This window comes from Gorilla gorilla, chromosome 1 (genome assembly GCF_029281585.2).
Source record: "Gorilla gorilla gorilla isolate KB3781 chromosome 1, NHGRI_mGorGor1-v2.1_pri, whole genome shotgun sequence".
NCBI lineage: Eukaryota > Metazoa > Chordata > Mammalia > Primates > Hominidae > Gorilla > Gorilla gorilla.
Window position 1 is genome coordinate 231,550,698 of NC_073224.2, and position 19,144 is coordinate 231,569,841.

A 19,144-nucleotide genomic window follows, 5' to 3' on the forward strand; every position below is an offset into this window, starting at 1 on the left:
TTGCCCCAGCCTCCCAAAGTGCTGGGTTTACAGGCTACCACGCCTGGCCTAGTTGTGTTTTATTATAACAGTAACAGAAACGCTCCTATTTCCTCTCCCCTATCCTATCACCAAGTGATTGTCAATTTTCCATCCTAAATATCCCTCAAGCGTATCTACTTCTGTCTTCTCCATCCCCATGCTGGTCCAAGTCACATTGTTCTTTCACCCGGGCTACGGCAAAGACCTTCCACTGCTCCTTCTCCCCACTCCCAAATCCAGCGGTCTCTTATCCCCTCATCAGTTCACCTCTGGACATCCAGATGGAACTTTAATTTTTAATTTTTTTTTATTTCTAGGGACAGGGTCTTGCTCTGTCACCTAGGCTGGAGTGCAGTGGCATGATCGAATTCCTGGGCTCAAGCGATCCTCTTGCCTCAGGTTTGCCAGGACCACTCCCCTCCCCCCAGTCCCACCTCACCGCTGCCATCCCCCTCCTCCATCTTTGAGCCACTAGGCTTCTCACAGTCTCCCACCCCGCCCTGCTCGCGGAGCCTGCATGCCTCGGCCTAATGGCGGCCTGAGGCAGGGGCCTGGAGGCTGGTCCGCCCGCCACGAAGGTTGGGGGTCCCTGGCCAGAAGCAGGACCCGGGCGAGGCTGAGGGGGACTCGGACAAAGGCGGAGGGGAACCCGGGCTGAGGCTGGGGGGGATCTGGGCTGAGGCAGAGGGGGACCGAGGCTGAGGGGGACCCGGGCTGAGGCAGAGGCCGAGGGGGATCCGGGCTGAGGCAGAGGGGTCCTGGGCAGGGACAGGACCCACCCGGAGCCCGCAGGCCCACCAGGCAGAGGGACTGGCTGAGCGGCCCGCAGCCTGGCGTCATGACGGCCTCCCGCCACGCCCCCCTCCCCGCGCTCGGCTCCCTCCAGGGCGGAAGCACCGGTCGAGCGTTGGTGACGCCATGGCTGTGCTTGCGACGCCCTGTCACTGGCAAGAACCAGGTACTGCGGCCCGCAGCTCCCGGGATGATCCCCTCTGGGCCTGAGGGCCTGGCTCACTGTCCCCGCTTCCCCGGGCCGGGCCGTCAAGGCGGGGACTGGGAGTGTCTGCGTCCCCCCCAGCGACCCCCGGTTTTAGTTACCCCCTCGCCCAAAGGCAGGGAGAAGTGGAAGATCTGGGCCTAGATAGAAGCAGGTGTCATGCACTTGACATGACTGATGACTACAAACTTTGGACGATTATTTTTGGGGGGAGGGTGGGGGATGGAGATGAGTCTTGCTCTGTCGCGGAGGCTGGAGTGCAGTGGTGTGATCTAGGTGCACTGCAACCTCCGCCTCCCAGGTTCCAGCTATTCTCCTGCCTCAGCCTCCCAAGTAGCTGGGATTACAGGCGTCTGCCACCATGCCTGGCTAATTTTTGTATTTTCAGTAAAGACAGAGTTTCACCATGTTGGTCAGGCTGGTCTCGAACTCCTGACCTCAGGTGATCCACCCACCTTGGCTTCCCCAGGTGCTGGGATTACAGGCGTGAGCCACCACGCCCGGCCGGATTCTTCTTTGTGTTGGATTGCACACCTGTACCCGTCTCCTCACTCCCCCATCGTTGATTTCCTCTCCCCACCCTACCCCTGCAATTAAAGTGCATTTTCTTTGGAAACTTTTTCTAGATCTTTGAAATAATTGGAAACCTCTGGTCTTGCTATGCGTTAGTCACAAGTCAGTGTGCTAGGACAGTGGTACGCAGAAGAAAAAGACAGGCAGTGAAGCTGGTGAAAGGGAATGCTGAGTTCTCCCTTGTGAATAGGGACCCCCCCGACCCCCCAACACACACACACAGACGGCCACGCTGCTAGGCTTCTCACAGTCTCCCACCCTGAGCAACCCTGGGGATTTGCTGCTAATGCAAGGAACAGTGCCTAACCCAGGCTCCCAGTCTCTGCTTGTTTAAAGATGCATGAGATTCAGAATCAATCACTAAAGTAACTGGATTTATGCCACAGCAAATAGAACCGGGAGTACGTCCTGTAAAGATGAAAACCTGTGGGACTTGTGAGACTTTGGATTTTGGCCACTCGCGCTGGCGTGCCCTGTGGCAGCTGAATGAGTGCCAAACATGGGGGGCTGACAGTGGCCTGGCCTTGAGATGGCCGGAGCCAGACCAGCAGGTGTGACTCACTTTCCCTGCCCTGCCTGGAAAGGGGTTCGAGGTATTTACCACCTTCCCAGTAGTGATGAATACACAGAAAGTAACATCCCTAGGTCATTCTGAGCTCCTTAAAATGGAAAGTAAGAGGCCGGACACGATGGCTCACGCCTGTAATCCCAGCACTTTGGGAGGCCAAGGAGGGTGGATCACTTGAGTTCAGGAGTTCGAGACCAGCCTGGCCAACGTGGCAAAACCCCGTGTCTACTAAAAATACAAAAATTAGCCGAGCGTGGTAGTGCACGCCTGTAATCCCAGCTACTCAGGAGGTAGAAGCAGGAGAATCGCTTGAACTCGGGAGGCGGAAGTTGTAGTGAGCTGAGATCATGCCACCGCACTCCAGCCTGGGACAAGAGCAAAACTCCGTCTCAAAAAAAAAAAAAACAGAAAATGAGAAACTTTCCCCAAACAGTATTACACGGTGACTTGGGCAAAACTGACTCTCCACCAAGACACACTTGACTGTAGTTTTCCTGGCAGGGACAGCATCTATGAGGTCTCTAGTGGCCCAATCTGTTGCCCTCAGATTACCTGGTGTCATGTAGGGTGGAGGACAGCTATTGTTTGCCACGCGTTCCTGACAGAAATAACCCTTCCAGTCATTCACCATGAGCCTGACTGGTAGAGACTTTAGCAATGGGGAAATACCGCAGACTGTTCCATCAGGACAATGCTGGGCCTGCAGTCCCCAGGGGGCACCCACTTACTTAGCCAAACCCCAGACGTTTCATTTAAAAGCAGAAGTGAAAGGAAGACCAGGTTCCTGAAAGGGTTATTCTGACTTAATCTGGCTATAAAAATGCTATTGGCTGTTATTTGGCATGGCCAAAGTGCACCCAGAATGTCTTCTCTCTCCATTCAGTGCACGCGTTACTTTGGCTAAAAGGAGGTGAGCGGCACTCTGCCCTTCCAGAGCAAGCATGGAGCAACAGGATCAGAGCATGAAGGAAGGGGTGAGTGTGTTGCTCAGGGAAAGGGGCCAAGAGCAGGCTTGGCTGCCAGGGCCTGTTCAGCCTTCCTGGAGAGTCACTGGGGGGCTCCTGGTGTTGCAGAGGGAACTCTGTGTTGGGAGGGACCATGGTGGGAAGAGGGGGAAAGTCTTGTCCAGCAGGTGGTCTTTTATAGGGAGGAGAGAGGTTTAGAGACAAGTGCTCTGTGGAAATCATTCTACTGGAACAGCCTTTAAAAGCAGGATCTGTAACTGAATGGAAGAGACCCAAAGGATTCATTTGTCCCAACTTGAACCAAACATGTTAGCTGCAAAATCCTTCTATGGTTGGTGAGATGTTTCGCTCTGCTTTCGTTTTGCTTTTGGCTTCAGGGCAGTTAATTTTTTCAGCAAGTAACATAGCTGAGCTGCATGAAAGCAAGATAAACTCAGAAAAGGCGTTGCTTGATTTGAATTTAGTTCGGATCTGTCACGTAGGTTTCCTGCCTTTTAGATCCTGAGGCTCCCTTGTTTTAGAGAGGAAAGATTTTCATGGACTCCTGCAACGTAATTGCAGTTTACTTTCTAGATTCCCTTGATTGAGGAAAATGCATAATGTCAGAAAAGTAACACTGACTTATTAACACTTTATAAGAATTTGCATTTATTCATCACAATAGCATCTGCTTATATTTGGAGTGGAGGAAGGGTAGTGCACACTTTTGCAAAACAGCATTTGTTCAGGCATGGATGTGAGACCCTCACCATAGGCAGACTGGAAACATGCTCTGTAGCACATAGATTAAGAGTGGGTCTTGGGAGGCTGAGGTGGGTGGATCACCTGAGGTCAGCAGTTCGAGACCAGCCTGGCCAACATGGTGAAACCCCATCTCTACTAAAAATACAAAAATTAGCCAGGCATGGTGGCAGGCGCCTGTAATCCCAGCTACTCAGGAGGCTGAGGCAGGAGAATCACTTGAACCCAGGAAGCAGAGGCTGCAATGAGCTGAGATCATGCCATTGCACTCCAGCCTGGTCAACAAGAGCGAAACTTCATCTCAAAAAAAAAAAAAAAAGAGTGGGCCTGGGAAGTAGAAGCCCCCCAGGATTCATTCCTGCTCCATCCTATTCTAGCTGTGGGACTTGGGTAAGTTCTTTAACTCTTCAGTGCCTCAGTTTTCTCGTTTGTAAAATGGGAGTAATAACCATACCACCTCATAGGGTGCTGGAGCAATTAAATGAGATAATGCATGTAAAGTACCTGGCACAGAGTGAGTTCCCCGTAAATGTTACTACTTTTCTTTCTCTCTTTTTTTTTTTTTTTTTGACACAGAGTCTTGCTCTGTCACCCAGGCTGGAGTACAGTGGTGCGATCAAGGTTCACTGCAACCTCCACCTTCTGGGCTCAAGCGAACCTCCCACCTCAGCCTCCCAAGTAGCTGGGATTACAGGCATGCACCACCACACCTGGCTAATTTTTGTATTTTTAGTAGAGATGGGGTTTCACCATGTTGGCCAGGCTGGTCTAGAACTCCTGACCTCAGGTGATCTGCCTGCCTCGGCCTCCCAAAGTGCTGGGGTTACAGGTGTGAGCCACCGCACCCGGCCATCGTAAATGTTACTACTTTTCAATCATTCTTTAGACTGGTTTCTCCACCTCTGCGTGATTGCCATTTGGCGCTGGCTAATGCTTTGTTGTAGGGGCTGTCTTGTGTGTTATAAGATGTTTAGCAGCATCCCTGGCTCTACCTTCTAGACGCAGCAGCTCCCTCCCCCAGGAGTGACAACCAATGTCCCCGAGAGGGCAGAATCAACTCCCAGCCCTCAACTGAGAGGCACTGCTTTGGAGTCTACTCAGCCCCTTCACTTGGGTCATCTTGTTTGTCTTACAACTAAGAAAGTGTTAGACAAATCAAGTGTCATCACCTCCATTTTATAGAAAAGAAACGGAGGTGATGAGGACTTAGGTGTTTGGGGTTCAGGGAGGTCCTCTGCTGTCCAGAGAAAGGCACAACTGCCACGTTCCCCACGTCCACCAAGTGCAGCTGCAGAAAGGAATGGAAACACCCCCACGTGGCAGGCCCTGAAACTGAGTAACACATTGCGAAAGGAAATGATTCAGATGGCTACATGCGAGAGGCGTGGGCTGACCCAGCTGCCTGCTGCCTCAGCCCTCCAGGGAAGGAAGCCTCCTCTGGGCCAGAGGGATGAAGGTGGAGATGGGCTTCCCACTCCTGAGAGCAGCCTGCCCCTTGGGGAGAAAGCTGGGGCGTGCTGGGCTTCCCGAAACACTCTGAAGGAAGCGATCCCAGTGGTCTGTAAGAATCTGGGAAATCATTAAGTGCAGCTGAGAGGGGATGTAGGAGCCAAGGAGAAAAGCGGGGGCAGGCGAAGACTACAGAGGCTGCGCGGTCCGGGGAGGAGGGCGTCTGGCAGTGTGGAGCCAGTTCCCTGCCCCTCAGTGGTTGTGTGGCAGTGGCCTCACTGGCCTTTTCTCTTCTTTTTCTTTCTTTTTTCTTTTTTTTTTAAATTTTGAGACAGCGTCTTACTCTGTTGGCCAGGCCGGAGTGCAATGGTGGGATCATAGCTCACTGCGGCCTTGAAGTCCGGGGCTCCAGCAATCCTCCCACCTCAGCCTCCCGAGTAGCTGGGACTACAGGCATGTAGCACCACGCTTGGCTAATTTTTAAATATTTTGAAGAGACGGGGTCTCACTATACCCAGGCTGGTCTTGGGCTACTGGGCTCAAGTGTGCCTTCTGCCTCAGCCTCCCAAAGCGCTTGGATTGTAGGCCTGAGCCACTGCACTCAGCCCTGCTTTTCTCCTATGTAGAGGGCAAACACTGACATCTATCAGATGTGCACCAAGGACTTTCTGCCAGGAAGAAAAGACTGTTGGTCTGAAAGAAAAAAAATAAAATGGATTAGGAAAAAAAAAGGTACAACAAGGTATTTTACAACTACATAAGAATTGAGGGCCAGGTGCAGTGGCTCTGGCCTATAATCCAATCAGTTTGGGAGGCTGAGGCAAGCAGATTGCTTGAGCCCACAAGTTTGGGACCAGCCTGGGCAACATGGCGAAACTTGGTCTCTATAAAATATACAAAAATTAGCTGGGCATGGGGACCGTGCCTATAGTCCCAGCTGCTCTAGAGGCTGAGGTGGGAGGATCGCCTGAGCCTGGGAGGTAGAGTTTGCAGTGAGCAGAGATAGTGCCACTGCACTCCAGCCTGCGTGACTCCAGCCAGAGTGAGACTCTGTCTCAAAAAAAAAAACAAAGGATTGTTGAGTAAAGTTCCCCACCTCAATAAAAAGATGCCGAAGTGCTTTGGAAAATAAAGACACATTTTTGTGGAGTGGCTCCACCAGCAACTAGTTGAGTATCCTAGAGCAACTAACACCCCTCTGTGCTCTCCGGATCCTCACTGATATTCATTTCTAATTAATGGATTAATTAATTAACCCATTTGTAACACCTACTACAGACCAGGCATGGTTGTAAGTGTTCTATACCAGTGAACTCATTTATTCCTGTGGTGGTATCATTATCCTCAAAAAAAAAATTTTTTTTTTGAGGCAGGGTCTGGCTCTATCACCCAGGCAGGAGTACAGTGGCACAATCACGGCTCATTGCAGCCTCCTGGGCTCAAGCGATACTCCTGCCTTGTTTTTAAATTTTTTCGTAGAGACGAGGTCTCACTATGTTGCCCAGGCTGGTCTCAAACTCCTGGGCTCAAGCCATCCTCCTGCCTCAGCCTCCCAAAGTGCTGGGATTATAGGCATGGACCACCAGGCCAGGCCCGTTATCCCCATTCTAAAGGTGAAGGAACTGAGAAGCTCAGGGAGTTGCCCAAGGCCAGACAGCCCAGCAGAGCCAGGCTTCGAGCCCACACTCCTGGGCTCCAGAAACTGTGCTCCAAACCACCGCAGCGGCTGACGATGCTCATCTCTCCCTGCCCCTCCCACTACCTGTTTGTGAAACTGAGTTCAACAGTGTGATAAAGTGACATAGCTTGAAGTACTGATCCTCCATGAGCGCTAACTACTCCGGGGTGTTTGCATTCTGACTGGAGATTCCTAACAAGGAAAAGCTTTGAACTGAAAGAATGTCTCTCTGACAACAGAAACTTCAGGATGGATTTCTAAGGGAGATGGTTTGGGCTTCCTTCCCAGTGACCTTGAATCGCACCCTGTCAGAAGGTCAGCCTTGAGGATTGTCAACCTAAAAAAAGAAACTGTAGCAAAATGAATGTAGAGAGTGTACTGGGGCCAAGGTTGAGGACTGTAGCCCTGGGAAACACTGGGAAGTGCTTTGGAGAGCATAGGAGAAGTTCAAGTTTTTAAAGAAAAAAGGACAAATCAGGAGAGGAGTGATTACAAAGGGTGTTTGTTAGGAATTCTCACTGGTTTAGAGAAATGACATTGATTTAGTGATAGGCTATACATTTTTTTTTTTTTTTTTTTGAGACAGAATCTTGCTCTTGTTGCCCAGCCTGGAGTGCAATGGTGTAATCTCGGCTCACTGCAACCTCCACCTCCCGGGTTCAAGCAATTCTCCTGCCTCAGCCTCCCGAGTAGCTGGGATTACAGACGTGTGCCACCATGCCCGGCTAACTTTTGTATTTTTAGTAGAGACGGGGTTTCACCAAGTTGCTCAAGCTGGTCTCAAACTCCTGATCTCAAGTGATCCTCCCGCCTTGGCCTCCCAAAGTGCTGGGATTACAGGCGTGAGCCACTGTGCCCAGCCTGGAGTAATTTTTTAAAAGTTCAAATCCTTCCATCCCACTCCTTGGCTACTGAGCACATGGAGGGAACAGATGGAGTGAATATGGAGTGAACGCCCAGTCTTTTCTGTGGCCCTCACCCCCGTTTGCCCTCCTTTCCCCACGCTCCAGCCACACTGGCCAAATTCCAGATGCTCAAAGGTTCCGAGCTCCGCCTGCCTCAGGCCTTCCCACATGCTGTTCCCTCTCTCTGAATCACTCTCTTCTCCCTCCTCTCCTCAGCTGAAATGTTGCTCCCCAGACCTCTCTTTTTAACCACTCCTGTGTTTTTCTTCTTAGCACTTACTACAGTTACAGTTTATTACATTCTCATGTAGTTTCTTAATGTGTGTCTTTACCATTGACAATAGTCTGCTGGGGGCAGCTGTCTTGCTTACCCGAGGGTACTGGGCTTCCTGGAGTCCAGTTAGCTGGCCATGCATATTTGTTTAATGAAGGTGGTTGGACCGGCAGGGTTAGCGAGAACCCACCCAGAATAACTTTGCTACTCCCAGGAGAGTGAGCCATGATTTCTACTGCGCCCACAGAATGTGCCTGTGGCTTGAATTCAGGGAGGCAGTGAAAGAATGGAGGGTGAATTGAATGCTCTATGCTCAGAGACTCTATAGCCTGATCATTTAGTCACTCTGATCTCTCCTCCATAGTCTCTCTGATCATTTTTGCTGGGATCCCATCAAAGCGGTCAGGGAGCTGGCTCTCCATGGTGCCTGGCAGAACCCCCAACTCTGGGGCATGAGCCCTGGGAACCAGCCAGCTCCACCAGCTGGGCTGTGCTTGTTGGCCGTGCTGCTGGCCAGAACCCCACCCCTGACCCCAAAGGACTTCAAACCTTAGGGCACTCATCAGACTGAGGGAGTGGTCAAGAGCTGCACTTGGCTGTGTGAATGAAGCTGGTTGCAGTTTTGTCTTACTGAGAAGAGAATTAGAAAAGAATTTTTTTTTTTTTTTGAGACAGGGTCTCATTTTGTGGCCCAGGCTGGAGTGCAGTGGTGCAACCATAGCTTACTGCAGCCTTGAATTCCTGGGCTCAAGCTATCCTCCCACCTCAGCCTCATGAGTAGCTGTGACCACAGGTGTGTGCCACCACCCCCAGCTAATTTTTAAATTTTTTTTTGGTAGAGACAGGATTTCCCTATGTTGCCCAATCTGGTCTCAAACTCCAGGGCTCAAGTGATCCTCCTACCTTACTTAGCTTCTCGAAGTGCTGGGATTCAAGTGTTTGCCATCACACTCAGATAGAAGGGATTTTTTCTTTTTTCTTTCTTTTTTTTTTTTTTTTGAGACAGGGTCTTGCACTGTCACCCAGGCTGGAGTGCAATGGTGCGATCTCAGCTTACTGCAACCTCTGCATCCCGTGCTCCAGTGATCCTTCCACCTCAGCCTCCTGAGTAGTTGGGATTACAGGTGCACATCATGCCCAGCAAATTTTTGAATTTTTAGTAGAGACGAGGTTTCACCATGTTGCCCGGGCTAGCCGAGAACTCCTGGGCTCAAGTAGTCTACCCATCTCAACCTCCCAAAGTGCTGGGATTATAGGCATGAGCCATCGTGTCCAGAAGAGAATTTTTTAATCAACATTTTCTTCCCTTTCTTCCCCCCACCCCCACCCCTCTCTCTTTGTCTGTAACAAAATCAAGCAGTAGAACAGCTATAGGGGAGGGATTTTTGTCTGTCTTGTTTGTTCACCGCTATATCCCCAACACTTAGAGCAATGCTTGTTCACATTGGGCGCCCAATATGTTGAATGATTGAATGGCTGAATAGACAAGTGAATGAATGAATACACAGAGCGAGTCAGTTTCTCTCCCTTTCTGGCTCCTCACTTACCTCTCTCAAGACATCCTCTTTAGGCTGGGCACAGTGGCTCATGCCTACAATCCCAGCACTTTGGGAGGCTGAGGCAGGAGAATGGCGTGAACTCAGGAGGCGGAGCTTGCAGTGAGCCGAGATAGCACCACTGCACTCCAGCCTGGGCGACAGAGAGAGACTCCGTCTCAAAAAAAAAAAAAAAAAAAGAAAGGCGGCTGTCCATCAGAGTAGATGGAAGAAGGTCCTTTGATGGCAAGTCAGAGAGCAGCGTCCCAAGCTCTCTCCAACAGCAGATTCACCTCTGCAGCTAGACATGGTCGTAATTAATCCTGGCAAACACTTTGCTAGGGAGTGTGATTGTCCTCATTTCAGAGATAAAGAAACTGAAGATCCTAGAAATTAAGCTGAAAAGTGGCAACAGTTAGATTCAAAACTGAGGCCTGTAGATTTTAAGCCCACAGCTCTTTCCATGTCTGTCTCCCGCTCTTCATTACTAATTAATTTCCTCTTGTCATTAAAGATTGTCTGAAAGGAAATTTTCAGTGGCCGAAATAGCTAAAAATTTCTCTTTTTCTCTTTGATTTTCTGGGAGTTTATGTTTGAGATGGTGCAAGAGCACATTTGCTGCAGTTGGCAGATGCCCCACGTGGCAGGAATGTCACAGGAGCAATTCAAACATCAGCTGCAGTAGCTGCAGTGTTAGAGAAGTAGGTTTCAGCTTCTCTCTGATCCAGTGGTTCTCAAATGGAGCACTTCCCCACCAGGGGACACTTAACAATGTTGGAAGACATTTGGGTTGTCGCAGCTGGGGAGAGGGGTGCTACTGGCACCATGTTCACAGGATGCTGTAAACATCCTGCTGTGCTCAGGACAGCCCCCATAACAAAGAATTATCAGACCCCAAGTGTCAAAAGTGCCATGGTTGAGAAAGCCTGTAACCCAAGGTGGGTTGAGGGTAGGTTTCAAGGAATGGAGTAGTCTCAAGACTACGGATCTTCAGATTCTGTTACATCTTTCTACAAAACCGAAGTAAAGCGGGAGGGCCCTGGAACCCTGGGGCTGCTTCCTGACCTAAGCTGTGATCTCTACAGAGGCTGACGCTTGTGCTTGCCCTGGCAACCCTGATAGCTGCCTTTGGGTCATCCTTCCAGTATGGGTACAACGTGGCTGCTGTCAACTCCCCAGCACTGGTAGGTCACTGTGGTGAGCAAGATGTGCGGAGGACGTTTGGAGCAGCCCATTGCCTGGGTGGGACTGGCCAGCGTGGGGCTGTTCACGCAGTGGGTCCTGAAGCAAAGGGAGAGGGAAACACCCTCCGGACACAGCACAGACCCGAGGGAACTCACAGACACAGGGCTCTTGGGATGGGCCAGGTCTGGATGGACACACAGTGGGCCGGGCTCTAGGAGGGGGCTCAGATCTTCTGTGGCCTTGCTGTTTAGAGGGAATCCGGAGGGGCCAGGGGTCTCCCAGCTGATTGGAAAATTGGAGTCATCCCTTTCTGGCTGAGAAATACCCAGGGTGGTTTGCTGCTCAGAGGCTTCCCAGCCCTCCCGGTGGGTGCCCACCCTTCTCACTGCTCATGAAGCTCTGTCCTGCCTCCCATCACCCCCCGGTTAATAAGGTTGGTCTCTGTGTGCCCAGGTTATTTCGTTGGGTGTCCTAACAGCTAATGTTCTTCTTGCAAAACCGGATCAAATTATTTTGGTGTTCTGTTTTGCTTTGTCTCCTAGCTCATGCAACAATTTTACAATGAGACTTACTATGGTAGGACCGGTGAATTCATGGAAGACTTCCCCTTGACGTTGCTGTGGTCTGTAACCGTGTCCATGTTTCCGTTTGGAGGGTTTATCGGATCCCTCCTGGTCGGCCCCTTGGTGAATAAATTTGGCAGGTAAGGGAAGGTGAATTTTTAATTCCCTGAAACTCATAGACCCCCATCAGAGCTAAAATATAGGCCTACGACTGAAATCCTTACCATGAGACTAAGATAATAACCACTGTGGTCATTTTTCTTTTTTCTTTTTTTTTTTTTTTAATTTTTGAGATGGAGTCTTGCTCTGTCAGCCAGGCTGGAATGCAGTGGCGCAATCTTGGCTCACCGCAACCTCAGCCTCCCAGGTTCAAGCGATTCTCCTGCCTCAGCCTCCTGATCCTGGGATCACAGGTGTATACCACCATACCCGGCTAATGTATTTCTAGTAGAGACGGAGTTTCACCATGTTGGTCAAGCTGGTCTCAAACTCCTGACCTCAGGTGACCCACCCACCTCAGCCCCCCAGAGTGCTGGGATTACAGGCGTGAGCCACTGCACCCGGCTAATCCCCACTCCATTTTAAAGATGGGGAAATGGTGCACAGAGAGACACTGTAACTTACCCGAGATCACACAGCTGGGAGGTGGCCAGGACTCCAACCCAGGATATTTCACTTCTGAGCGTGAGCAAGTAATGTCTATACTCTACTTTTGTTACTTAGGGAAAATATCTTCTCAATCTGTTGCTTTATTTTTTTAATCAGACATATAGTACCTTTTTTATGCAAAATTTTAAAGTCTTCAAGTGGTCAAATTTATAGATTTTGCTTCTCAACTGGGGACACTTACAAAGCAAACACCATAAATATATATGTGTGAGACAGGGTCTCACTCTGTCACCTAGGTGGGAGTGCAGTGGCATGATCACAGCTCATTGCAGCCTTGAACTCCTGGGCTTAAGGGATCCTTCTGCCTCAGCCTGCTAAATAGCTGGAACTATAGGTGTGTGCCATGGTGCTCAGCTCATTTTTCAGTTTTTGTAGAGACAGGGTCTCACTGTGTTTCTCTGGCTGATCTCAAACTTCTGGGCTCAAGCAATCCTCCCACCTTGGCCTCCCAAAGTGCTGGGATTATAGGCACGAACCACTACGCCTAGCCTCTTCTATATTTTTAAAATTTATTTCACAATTTTGTTCTTCCAGATAGATCTGGTGTTTTATTTTGTATATATTGAGTGATGAGAGAAAACTAATTTTATTTTATTTTTCCAAGTGGAAAGTCAGTTGCTTTCAAATTTATCTTAGTTATTCATGTTCCTTTACTCTTCCATTTAAAATTTTAAGTCAGCTTCTCAAAATCCCTGAAGAAAGATTCTGATTGGCATTGCTCTGAATTTATAAATTAACTTGAGGAAAACTGACATCTCTACAATGTTGACCTTGCCCACTCATGAGCAAGCTAGAGCTTTCCATTGTCTTCAGGTCTTCTTACATGTCCTCCAATAAAGTTTCATCATAAAGGACCAAGGATTTAGTTTTCTTTATCCTGGGAGTCACTGTGGTTCCTTGTCTGAAGTTTCATGTCTTTGTCATCAGTTCTGAGAATTTTTCAGCCAATATCTCTACAAATATTGCCCCTCCCCGATTTTCTCCATTAAGTTCCTCCGTGTCTTTGAATCTCTTATATTTCCCATCTTCTTATCTCTCTCGGGTGCTTTCTAGGTAATTTCTGCAGGTCTACCTTCCTATTCATTAATTCTCTCTTTGGATGTAATAAACCTGCTATGTTTTTAATGATCATATTTTTCATTTCAATAAGTTCTATTTATTCGTTTTTAAAATCTACTTTCTATCATTGTTTTAGATAACTTTGTTTTATAGTTTTTTGTTCTTTCCTATAGTACTATTTTTATTTTTATTTTTTATTTTTTTGAGACAGAGTCTCGCTCTGTCACCCAGGCTGGAGTGCAATGGCGCAATCTTGGCTCACTGCAACCTCTGCCTCCCGGGTTCAAGTGATTATACTGCTTCAGCCTCCCAAATAGCTGGGATTACAGGCACCTGCCACCATGTCCAGCCAATTTTAGTATTTTTAGTAGAGATGAGGTTTCACCATGTTGGCCAGGCTGGTCTTGAACTCCTGACCTCAAGTGATCTGCCTGCCTTGGCCTCCCAAAGTGCTGGAATTACAGGCATAAGCCACTGTGCCCTGCCTATTTAAAAAATATATATATAAATATATATAATATATTTTATATATAATATATATTATATAAATATATAATATATATAATATATAATATATAATATAAATATATATAATATATTAATATATAATATATAATATATATAATATTAATATATAATATAATATATATAATATATAAATATATAATATATTATGTATAAATATATAATATATATTAATATATAAATATGTAATGTATATTAATATATAAATATATAATATATATAAATATATATTAATATATAATATATAAATATATGTAATATATATTTATATATTATATAAATATATATAATATATAAATATATGTAATATATATTTATATATTATATAAATATATATAATATATAAATATATAATATATAAATATATAATATATATTAATATAGAAATATAATATATAATATAGAAATATATATAATATATATTAATATAGAAATATATATATAATAGAGTAAAACCCATCTCAAAAAATATATTTTTAAAAATATTTTTAAAACATATATATATATTTTTTTGAAATATGGTCTTACTCTGTTGCCCAGGCTGGAGTGCAGTGGCGCGATTATGGCTCACTGCAGACTCCACCTCCTGTGCTCATGTGATCCTCCTCTCTAGTAGCTGAGACTACAGGGATGGGGTCTTGCTGTGTTGCTCAGTCTGGTCTTGAACTCCTGGCCTCAAGCCATCCTCCCACCTTGGCCTCTGAAAGTGCTGAGATTACTGGCATGAGCCACCATGTCCTGCCATTAAAAATAGGCTTTATTAAAGAGCAGTTTTAGGCTCACATAATTGAGAAGAGGCTATAGAGACTTCCCATGTACCTCTCCTCCAATACATGCATAGTCTCCCCCTTTATCAACATCTCTCACCAGAGCGGTGTATTTGTTACAAATGATGAGACCTGCATTGACATATATCATCACCCAAGGTTCGTAGTGTACATTAGGGTTTACTCTTGATGTTGTGCATTCTATGGGTTTTGACAAATGCATAATGACTTGTATCCACCATTATAGTATCATATAGAGTAGTTTCACTGCCCTAAGAATCCTCTATGCTCTGCCTAGTCATCCCTCCCTCCTCTCTAACTCCTGGCAACCACCGATCCTTCTACTATCTCCATAGTTTGCCTTTCCCAGAATGTCATATAGTTGGAATCACATAGTATGTAGGATTTTCTTTCTTTCTTTTTTTGTTTTGAGACGGACCCTCGCTCTGTCACCAGGCTGGAGTGCAGTGGCACAATCTCGGCTCACTGCAACCTCTGCCTCCCATGTTCAAGCAATTCTTCTGCCTCAGCCTCCCAAGTAGCTGGGACTACAGGTGCATGCCACCACACCCAGCTAATTTTTGCATTTTTAGTAGAGACGGGGCTTCACCATGTTGGCCAGGATGGTCTCAATCTCTTGACCTCGTGATCCGCCCACCTCGGGCTCCCAAGGTGCTGGGATTACAGGCGTGAGCCACCGCGCCTGGCCCAGATTGGCCTTTTTTACTAATATGTACTTAAGGCTTCTCCATGTCTTTTCATGGCTTGAATATTTCATTGTCTGGTTGTACCACACTTTATCTGTTCAGTACCAGAGGACATCTTGGTTGCTTCCAGCTTTTGGCAATTATGAATAAAGCTGCCGTAAACATCCATGCACACGTAAGTTTCTGTGTAGATATACGTTTTCAACTCCTTTGGGTAAATACCAAGGAGTATGTGATTGCTGGATCATATGAGTACAGATAAGCATATGTTTAATCTTATAGGAAACTGCCAAACTGTCTTTTAAAGTAGATATATCATTTTGCATTCCCACCAGCAACAAATGAGGGTTCCTATTGCTCCAGCATTTGGTGTTGTCAGAGTTCTGGGTTTTTGTTCTTCTGACAGGTGGTAACTTATTGTTTAATTTGCATTTCCCCGATAACACATCATGTGGTGCACCTTTTCATATGATTATTTCCCATCTGCGTATCTTGGTGAGGTGTCTGTTAAGATCTTTGGCCCATTTTTAAATTGGGTTGTTTGTTTTCTTTTTAAGTTTTAAGAGTTCTTTGTATATTTTGGACAACAGTGCTTTTAGATATGCCTTCTGCAAATATTTTCTCCTAGTTTGTGGCTTGTCTTTTCATCCTCTTAACAGTGTCTTTCACAGAGCAGAAAGTTTTAATTTTAATGAAGACCAGCTTATCCTTTCTTTCTTTCTTTGTCTCTCTCTTTATTTTCCTTCCTTCCTTCCTTTTCTTTCTTTTTTTCCCTCCTTCCTTCTTCTCTTTTTCTTTCTTTCTTTTTGCAATAAAGCTTTATTGTGATTTATTATTGTTATAAAATTACAGACAATTGCTCGGGAGGGGTGTACTACCTTAAAATGTCCACCTCCCTCCTTGATATGCCACTGGTTCCTATCTTTAGCTTGTTCTTTGTGAATTGACCTACTATTCTGAGAGGCCCTTTCACGTGAGCAACTTCACACCAGAATTGTTGGTTTACCTCTTCCTCCCTGGAATTTCATCAGTCCAGTTGACGCTGTATGTATTTTGAGGCTGTGTTGGAATCGTCTCTGTTTATGATAGTTATATCTTCTTTGCTATTATTTCTTTTACTTTTATGTAATGCATATAACACCTCCGTGTTTTATGGCATTTTTATCTCAAATCATATTTTGTCAGGTATTAAGACTATTACCCAACTTCCCTTTTTGTCTTTATTGGCTAAAGATTTTATATTTTCTAACCTTCTGTCTTTCATTTTAAGGATCAATTCTTTCTTTTATGGATTATGCCTTTGGTGTTATATCTGAAAAGTCATCGCCAAACCCAAGACTGTCTAGATTATTTTTTCCTACGCTATCTTCTAGGAGTTTTATACTTTTGCATTTTATATTTAGGTCTGTGACCTCTGTGAATTAATATTTGGGAAAATTCTAAGGTTTGTGTCTAGATTCATTTTCTTGCATACAGATGTCCAGTTGTTCCAGCACAATTTTCTTTCCTTTTTTTTGTTTTTTGTTTTTGAGACAGGGTGTCACTCTGTCACCCAGGCTGAGTGCAGTGACACAATCACAGCTTGCTGCAGCCTCAAACTTCCTAGCTCAAGCAATACTCCCGCCTCGGCCTCTCCTGTAGCTGGGACTACAGGAGTGCACCACCAGTAGTGCCCAGCTAATTTTTGAATTTTTTCTTTTTTTTTTTTTTTTGAGACAGAGTCTTGCTATGTCACCCAGGCTGGAGTGCAAGTTGCATAATCTCAGCTCACTGCAAACTCTGCCTCCTGAGTTCAAGCAATTCTCTAGCCTCAGTCTTCTGAGTAACTGGAATTAGAGGTGTATGCCACCATACCCGGCTAATTTTTTTTTTTGTATTTTTAGTAGAGGTGGGGTTTCGTTGTGTTGGCCAGGCTGGTCTCGAACTCCTGGCCTCAGGTGATCCACCCGCCTTGGCCTCCCAAAGTCCTAGGATTACAGGCGTGAGCCACTGCGCCTGGCCAATTTATTATTTTTTTCTAGAGATGGCGTCTCACTATGTTGCCCAGGCTGGTCTGGAACTTCTGTACACAAGTGATCCTCCTACCTCAGTGTCCAAAAGTGCTGAGATTACAGGCATGAGCACTGCACCCAGCCCAGCACCATTTTTTTGAAAAGACTGCCTTTTCTCCATTGTGTTCTCTTTGCTCCTTTGTCAAGGATCAGTTGAATAGACTTAACGTGGGTCTATTTCTGGACTCTCTGTTCTGTTCCATTGATCTATTTGTCTATTCTTTTTTTTTTTTTTCTTTAGACAGAGTCTCGCTGTGTCACCCAGGCTGGTGCAGTGGGGCCATCTCGGCTCACTGCAACCTCCGCCTTCCAGGTTCAAGCGATTCTCATGCCTCAGCCTCCCGAGTAGCTGGGATTAGAGGTGCGTGGCTGTAGTAGAGACGACGAGGTTTCACCATGCTGACCAGGCTGGCCTTGAGCTCCTGACTTCATGTGATGCCGCCCACCTTGGCCTCTCAAAGTGCTGGGATTACAGGCGTGAGCCACCATGCCCGGCCTGTTTGTCTATTCATTTACTAGTACCACGCTGTCTTGATTACTGTAGCTTTATGGTAAGCCTTGAAGTCAGGTAATGTTGGTTCTCCAATACAGTACTATTTGGATTCCTTATTTTATGACACTAATCATTTTAAACATTTTATAGTCCAGTCTGATTCTGTTGTCTGAAGGTGTGCTGTTAGCATAAGCGGCTCTCACGTGTGGCAAGTTTCTCAGTGTTTAGGAATGCTGGAGCTCCACTCGCTGACAGCTTCGTCCATCATGAGGGTCCTCATCATGAGGGCTCCATTGCGAGAGGCCCCTCCAGAGAAGTTTGCTTTGCTTCTGTCAGGATCTCCAGGGTAGGCTTGTTCCTGACTTCAATGGGAAGGCTTTCCAAGTTTTATTAAGTGTGATGTTTGATATAGGTTTTAGGTAGATTTCCTTTATCAGCTTAAAGAAGTTCCTCTATTTATAGTTTGTTAAGGCTGGTTTTAAAAAAAATGGCTGGGCGCAGTGGCTCATGCCTATAATCTCAGCAGTTTGGGAGACTGAGGTGGGCAGATCACTTGAGGCCAGGAGTTCGAGACCAGCCTGGCCAACATGGGGAAACTCCATCTCTATTACAAATACAAACACTTAGCTGGGCGTGGGGGCACGTGCCTGTAATCCTAGCTACTCGGAAGGCTGAGGTACAAGAATCACTTTGATCTGTCAGACCGAGGTTACAGTGAGCTGCGATCACTGCACTCCAGCCTGGATGACAGAGCGAGACTCTGTCTCAAAAAAAAGAAAGGAGGAAAGAAACTTAGGCCAACTTTTAAATAAACAAATAAAAATTTAAAAATCATAATGGTGTTAAATTTTATTGACTTCTTTTGCTGCTTCTATTGAGATAATCCGATGTTTTCCCCCAATATAATGTTTGTTTACTTATTTATTTATTTATTTTTTGAGATGGAGTCTCGCTCTGTCACCCAGACTGGAGTGCAGTGGCACGAGCTCAGCTCACGGCAACCTCCACTTCCTGGGTTCAAGCAATTCTCGTGCCTCAGCCTCCTGAGTAGCTGGGATTACAGGCACCTGCCACCACGACCAGCTAGTTTTTGTATTTTTAGTAAAGACAGGGTTTTACCATGTTGGCCAGGCTGATCTTGAACTCTTGACCTCAAGTGATCTGCCCACCTCGGCCTCCCAAAGTGCTGGGATTACAGGCGTGAGCCACCATGCCTGGCCCCAATATAATCTTTAATATGGTGAAATACATTGAAATATTTTTGTATATGCTGTTGAATTTAATCTACTAAGGTTTCATTTAGGATTGTGGCATCCACGTTGACATAAGTGAGATGGACCTATACTTTTCTTTTCCTCTAATGTCCTTACCCAGGACAATTTTGGGGTTGGCTTTCAAGATTACACCAAAATTATAAAT

At 46.3% G+C, this 19,144-nt stretch overlaps 1 protein-coding gene across 7 annotated transcripts in view; it reads left to right on the forward strand.

Annotated features, from left to right (window-relative positions):
- The window catches only part of SLC2A5 (solute carrier family 2 member 5), a 46,042-nt gene that overhangs the window by 15,834 nt on the left and 11,064 nt on the right, over positions 1–19,144 (forward strand). For 2 of the 7 annotated variants that reach the window (XM_055384006.2, XM_055384010.2), the window contains exons 3-5: positions 3,043–3,133; positions 10,792–10,890; positions 11,434–11,594. In XM_055384006.2, the coding sequence (XP_055239981.1) occupies positions 3,101–3,133; positions 10,792–10,890; positions 11,434–11,594 (293 nt within the window). In that variant the 5' untranslated portion in view covers positions 3,043–3,100. Of the gene's footprint in view, positions 1–337; positions 421–484; positions 600–747; positions 980–3,042; positions 3,134–10,791; positions 10,891–11,433; positions 11,595–17,478; positions 18,072–19,144 lie in introns of those variants that run through there. The other 5 variants (XM_055384008.2, XM_055384009.2, XM_055384007.2 and 2 more) reach the window with 5 other exon arrangements.